This window comes from Etheostoma spectabile, chromosome 20 (genome assembly GCF_008692095.1).
Source record: "Etheostoma spectabile isolate EspeVRDwgs_2016 chromosome 20, UIUC_Espe_1.0, whole genome shotgun sequence".
NCBI classification, from domain to species: Eukaryota; Metazoa; Chordata; class Actinopteri; order Perciformes; family Percidae; genus Etheostoma; species Etheostoma spectabile.
Window position 1 is genome coordinate 12,417,950 of NC_045752.1, and position 6,410 is coordinate 12,424,359.

A 6,410-nucleotide genomic window follows, 5' to 3' on the forward strand; every position below is an offset into this window, starting at 1 on the left:
CAAATTTGACCACAACCACAAGACCATCAATAATGATACCTGGATTGATCTCCCAGGAGTTACACAAGCTGCTTCTGGACCTGACCAATTACCAAAATCGCACAAATGGGGTGGAAGAGCTCAAACACATCCTCTCAGAAGTGGACCTGAAATCAGTCCCATCTGGCAGTATTGTGGAGTTCATACATTTTCTACCTCAACTTCTGGATGACAGTAATTTTAAAGTGTTGTATTCTACCTTGCAAATTTTAAACATACTCATTCAGAAGCTAGATACAGGTGTAGACAGATATTTCAAACAGATAGTCTTAGTGGCTTTGAAGGCCCTAGGGGATACTCGCACTGTCACAAGAAATGAATACATGAATGTGTTTCGACAGCTGATGAAAACTGTCGCACCACAGCAAGTATTGGATCTTGTCATTGGCACCTTGAAACACAAGAATTCAAGGGTTCGGGAAGATGTCCTTAACATCATTATGGCAGCTATGCTCACTCATCCTAGAAAAGATTTCAACATCCCTAAGCTTTGTATTGAGGTTGCACCCTGTCTGGCGGACAGCAAAAGGAAGGTCCGCCATGCCGCCCTTGAGCTGTTTGCGGTTTTTGACTATTGCCTTGACACAGGAAAAAAGCAGCCCTTAATGAAAGCAGTGGACATGGTTGAACTCAATGAAGATGCAGACGGTCTTATGGCAGCTGTGCAGGCAAGACGAGCAAGGCACGTCCTTCCCAAACTCTCCTCAGAGGGGATAGTGGAGTATGGCTTGGTGGTCCCAAAACCAGGAAATCGGGGCTCCCTGCAGTATGGTTCTGGAGCTGATCTGGACTGGGTGATGAACGGTGGGCGCATAAGCAGTGCCAGGAGCCACAGAAGTGAACCAGACTGCGACCAATTGTATGGCTATGGCAGCTTAGGTTCCCTCACTGATGACCTTCCACTTCAAAGGAGGATTGTCAGCGCAGGTAAAGGGAAGAACAAATTACCCTGGGAGATGTCAAGCTTCTCATCCAATGAGAATGACCAGCAACGCAGTACTCTGAATGGAAAGTGCTCTGAAAAGGTGGGGTCCATCATCACTGTTGACTTGCAATATTCTCACTTATCTCTTGTGATAATTATGCCATCTAGCATATAATTTTACTAACTCTGTTAAAGTAAGACCGCTTTCAGGGATATTCTGTTATATTGTAGGTTCATTTACCCAGAAAACAGATGGAAACGGTGTTCTTTTGGTTTCCATTGATTGACATTAATGTAGCAGCTATTGATTCAACAAGCAGTGTTCATATTTTTTCCTTCTAAAAATACTCTTTGAAATCCAAATCAATTGGGGCTTAATCAGTCACCGTGCTTTTCATATTGACTTGGAAATTACAGAGCATCTCAGTGACAAGGCAGTTATGTTGATTTGCTCCCAATCAGTCAGCAAGTGCAGTCAATGCAAAGAGCATGAAAGAGGGGCTATTTTTGTGTGCTTGCTTTTTTTCTGCCTCCCTTCAGTCTTGCTTAGTTTACAGAGGAATGCTAAAGCTAAACCTGGGTAAAAATGAATCTTCAAAACTTTGGGGGGGGGGGTGGTGTTTGTTTGCTTTAAGAATGTTACACTTCTTGTTTGAACAAGCTAATTCACACCCAAAGGCACAAGTCAAAAAAGACATCTTAGAGGTGGTACTTTCCTCAGAGAGAGTTTGGGAGGAAAAAACCTAAATATAGGACGATCTCTCATGATGCAGTATGGATGGTGTGCAGCAGAGAGAGACAGTTATATTTGACACATCTTACTACATAGAGTTCTGCTGTGTCTTCCTCCATCAACCTCTGCTTGTAAATATAATTGCATATTGTCTAGACAGCTCATAAGGCTTGATAAGATGTGTTATTTTTTTTACATTATTACAAATGAATCTGTATATTTTGGCTGGGTAACATTAGGCTTAATTGCATCCTTATAAACATAAAAAATATGGCTCTCATTATAAACAGAGAGAAATAGATAGGTAAAATCCCAGAGCACACCCAGATCACAGACAATATTTCTGGAAGAAATACAGTAGGTGACTAATTTCCCTGCACAGTGACACTGTCGCTGCAAAGATCCATGATCCAATGTCTTGAGATTAAAAATCAATTCAAGGTTAACCTACCACTTCGTTGGGTTAAAGTATGTACTGTGGAATACATACTACTAATATTATTTTATTAGCCAACAAACTGGAATAATTTGTTAAACATAATGCAGCTCTATTCCAATGATGTCCTTTAGTTGAGATGAGTGGCTTTGTTTCATAAGGTATTTGACCATATTTTGTTCTGGAAACTGCTTATCCAGCTTAGAGCTTCCATTTTAAAAAACCTTTTGTTTACAGCAGTGTCTGTTTCCCGGCAACTCTATTATCACACAGCACACTTAGTGAAGGGGGCGTTACACATAATTGGTAATATCACAGGGTCATGCTTGTAAAACATGGCTTATTTACTGCTCTGGTTTTGATTGCAATCACACCAAGTGCTCCACGATGAGTGTTGATCAGATTGTAGGCAGTGGGAACCTCAGCTAAACCGCAGCCACACTGTTTCTCAGAGGCTGAGATGCATACACTGAATGCAAAAATCTGTCATAATTTGGTCTCTTTGTGATTTGTTCATCTTAGACTGTAATTCAACAGGTTGCAGTTTGGCAGTTAAAGTGTCATGAGAACAGTAGGCATGATGTATATTCAGTAAAGTCTGTTTACAGTGCAGAAGATCCACCTAAATGCCACCTAAGTGTCTCTTGTCTGAGCCGGAAAATATATGTAACACACCTTTGTTCAGGCCAGTGGATGGAATTACACTCAGACTCCTGTTTTTAAGGATTGATTTACATTAGTTATAAGAACTTTATCATCTATTGTTGCTGTTAATGGGAAATAATTTTCTGCCTGCTAGGATTTCCTTCTCCTGTCCAGAAAGCTCAGTCCAGAGACCTACATACCCAGTTTCAGTAAGTGCCGAGACTTCCTTCTTTCAACATTACCCTCACATTTATTCCATAAGAGGTGAAATGTACAGCTAACTGGTTGTCATGTTCAACTTCAGCCGGACTCAATTTAGAGCGGCTTTAACTTGAATTAGGCTGCTGAGTCAGAGGGTCACCATGTCACCAAAAGTCCTAAAATGAGCATGGTTGCAAGGCAGAGAAGTGCCATGCTAGTCTCACACCATGCCAGAAGAGGCCATTACATTCACCATTAGTTTAGTTCCCTAAACTGTAAGGAATCCTAACATAAAATAGAATACAATAATACATCAAATTCTAATCATTTTACCTTGAGAAGTTCACGTGGACAGATACACTAGAACTTTCAGTAAACCGTTTTATGTGAGCATTATTTACCCCTAAATTTCACTCATGTTGTAAAAAAGTAGGCTTTGTTACGTGGAATTTATACTGCGGTTGTATATCTATGGCAAGAAGCTCTTGCAATTGGCCGAATGCAACAGAAAATCAAGCCTAGCAAATTTGTCATGTTACTGCTGCTGTAACTGTAGCTAGGGATCGTAGGTTTATAGCAGCTTGGCCGAGCTGTCAAGTTAAAAATGACCTGCAAGCAGCTGGCTACCGCACAGTTTGGCAAAAGCAGTAAAAAGAAGTCCAGTGATGAGGATTGGACAGATTTTCCTTTAGTCAGTTTTATGAGAGGGAAGGCATTATTGCCTACTTAATTATTCTTGTTATGTTTTCAAAATGGGATTTTGTTTCTCAACCCTGTCAGTTTTATAGTGTGAATGGCAAAATATACCTTCCATCTAGGTTCTGCACAGCCTCAGAAGCCACAATCCTCCAGAAGGAAGGAGTCCCCTGCCCGCCTCAGAAGAAGTGGAAGCCTCAACTTGGAGCCAGACATCTTTAAAACAACCAATTTCTCTGACCCAGATGTTGGTAAGAAGTCATTACCTTAAAACGATGTGCTTGTTAAAAAAAAAAGTCCAACCCTATAAAGTCTTTTGGAAGTGTTTACATACAGATGGCAAGATAAAAATCAGGATATAAAAGTACTTGAGGCCTTTAAACAGACACTTTTCATGTCATGAAGCATATTTTTACCATCTTCTTATTTTTTATCTGCTCAGTATTTCACGGTTCCTGACATGTAAATACTCTGTCTCACAGTGGCACCCAAGGGACGCATGCTTTCAAGAAACCCCAGTGTTGAGCGCACGTTCTCCCTGCCCTCGAACCCCACCACGTCCGGATCCTTCCTACTGCCCTCCTACCCACTGGCTACACTCCCAGGAGGCATGCTTACACCAACTTTGTCCCGCCGTCATGCAGACTCCTCCCTCTCTATGTCCAACACATGGCCCAACAAGAGAGAGAACACCCCTCACCAGCGAGACACCAGCCCCTGGAGAGACACAACAGGCACAGCAAAAGGTAATTTAGTAAAAGGTTGACATGTGAGCTGTCAGCTAAATAGAAACATGTTGTGACCTCTTTATATCATCTGTGTTTATCCTCCCGGTTCTACTTCTTTTAGGAGGCCATCTCTCAAGCAAATCCTCTCCTCGGCCTCTTCGCGCCTCCCTCGTGAGTTCTTCTTCCACTTCGTCATTCCGCCGGGCTTTGACTAGCACCAGGGCAACCCTATCTATCTCGCCAGTTGTCCCAACAACAGAGCAGGTCCAGTCCCACAATGGCCAGAAGTCCAATGCTTCAGGGAGCCCTCAGAATCAGCAATTGGAAAGGGACTTTCATCTGAACCCTGATGGCATTAATGTGGCACAAGATCCTCAGGAGGATGATACTCTAGACATGCAGGAGGTCAGCAAAACACTCAGTACACACTTAAAAAAACACACGGTCTGCTAGTCAAGGCTGTGGAAGTTTGGCTTCCGTAAATAATATGCTCTCCATGCTCATGTGTGCCAATTTGTGTGTTGTTTACAGATGCTGAACTCCTTGCGCTCATTGCGGAACAGCGCTGCCAAGAAGAGGGCTAAAGTAAACCTTAGCAGTTCAGATCCAGACAGCCCTGACTCAGCTGTGAGGCTGGACCTGGGTTTGGACTCACCATCACACACCTCTCCAATGCTTACCACTTCAACCAGTGAGAGTGGTCTTTCCAGTCTGAGCTCAGTCGCCAACTCCAGCTTCAATGGCATCAAAACCAGGTAAAGGATCTGCTCTATGCTTCATTTAGCATTTATTGCTTTTAAAGTCCTTCCACTCTTGTAGATGTTGTCTGTCCTTGAGTACAATACTACTTTAAATACAATAACTTGATATTGTGATATAAGCTTCATGCATACACCATAGGTTCCTCCTGTAGACTAGATGACCAGATTGGATCTTGATGCATCAGCTAATTGCTTCCGCCCGCTCCTTCTCGAATTAATCTTTTTTTGGGTTTTGTTGAATTCTGATTGTTGTTTTTCATTTTGTGGTTTACTTATTTTTTTGTTGTTGTAACATTGTTGATTGTTAGAGATAAATAAATAGAAAAATCTTTTGAAAAAACTCATAAGCAATATTAAGGAGAAAAGTTACTAAATTTTTTTTAAATACAAAAAATAATTGGATTTATAAAAATGTAAGCACATGCATAAACATACTGTAACATGTTTTCAAATAATGCATTATTTTATGAGGATAACAGCATGCTGGGACATTAGTCAGCTCAGCTACCTGTTGTTAATTAACTGACATCAGTTTTCAGTTAATTGAGTCAATGTTTTTACAGACATGGTGACAAGTTAGAGCAGTGATCATCTTGTACTCATCTGGGGGTGTTTGACAATGTGTTGAACAGTGCTAAGCAGTTTTCCAGCATCATTTCTCACTTATCACATCTGTCAACAGCCCAGGAAACTCTGCCTCTTCAGGAATGAAACCTCGCATTGCATCTGCAAAACTGAGGTCTTCTGTGTCTATGGACTTCAGCAGCCTTCAAGGTAGGAAAGGAATAATATGTTTTTTTCCAATCTGTTTTATTGTTTAGTTTATCTTATTTACGTCTCTGTCCTTTGCTTTTTTTTCAAGGATTGTCTCAAAGAAACGAACTGTCGTCTGAGGTGGGTGTTGTTGGGCAGAGAGTCACTTACTCCAACGGAACAATCAAAACTGATGAAGAGACAACGGGACCATCCCCCCCGTCCATCAAACCAGCCCTCCGTGAATCAGAAAGAGCTCTGAAGCCTGCCAAAGGTCTGTCAGCAGTGATATCAAACAAAACAAAGCTTTTTCTTGGATGTATCTGTCAATAATATATCTGTGGGTTTAAAGCGCCCATATTATGCTCATTTTCAGGTTCATAATTGTATTTAGAGTTGTACCAGAATAGGTTACATGTTTTCATTTTCAAAAAACACCATATTGTTGTTATTCTGCACATTGCTGCAGCTCCTTTTTTCACCCTGTGTGTTG

General features: G+C 41.3%; 1 protein-coding gene across 3 annotated transcripts in view; it reads left to right on the forward strand.

Moving 5' to 3' along the window:
- togaram1 (TOG array regulator of axonemal microtubules 1) overlaps positions 1 to 6,410 on the forward strand; it is a 15,184-nt gene that overhangs the window by 1,013 nt on the left and 7,761 nt on the right. For 2 of the 3 annotated variants that reach the window (XM_032500284.1, XM_032500285.1), the window contains exons 2-9: positions 1 to 1,064; positions 2,933 to 2,987; positions 3,798 to 3,926; positions 4,158 to 4,421; positions 4,525 to 4,820; positions 4,935 to 5,158; positions 5,847 to 5,938; positions 6,027 to 6,191. The exon at positions 1 to 1,064 is cut by the window's left edge and continues 115 nt beyond it. In XM_032500284.1, coding sequence (XP_032356175.1) covers positions 33 to 1,064; positions 2,933 to 2,987; positions 3,798 to 3,926; positions 4,158 to 4,421; positions 4,525 to 4,820; positions 4,935 to 5,158; positions 5,847 to 5,938; positions 6,027 to 6,191 — 2,257 coding nt within the window. In that variant the 5' untranslated portion in view covers positions 1 to 32. The remainder of the gene's footprint in view (positions 1,065 to 2,932; positions 2,988 to 3,797; positions 3,927 to 4,157; positions 4,422 to 4,524; positions 4,821 to 4,934; positions 5,159 to 5,846; positions 5,939 to 6,026; positions 6,192 to 6,410) is intronic. The other variant, XM_032500286.1, reaches the window with a different exon arrangement.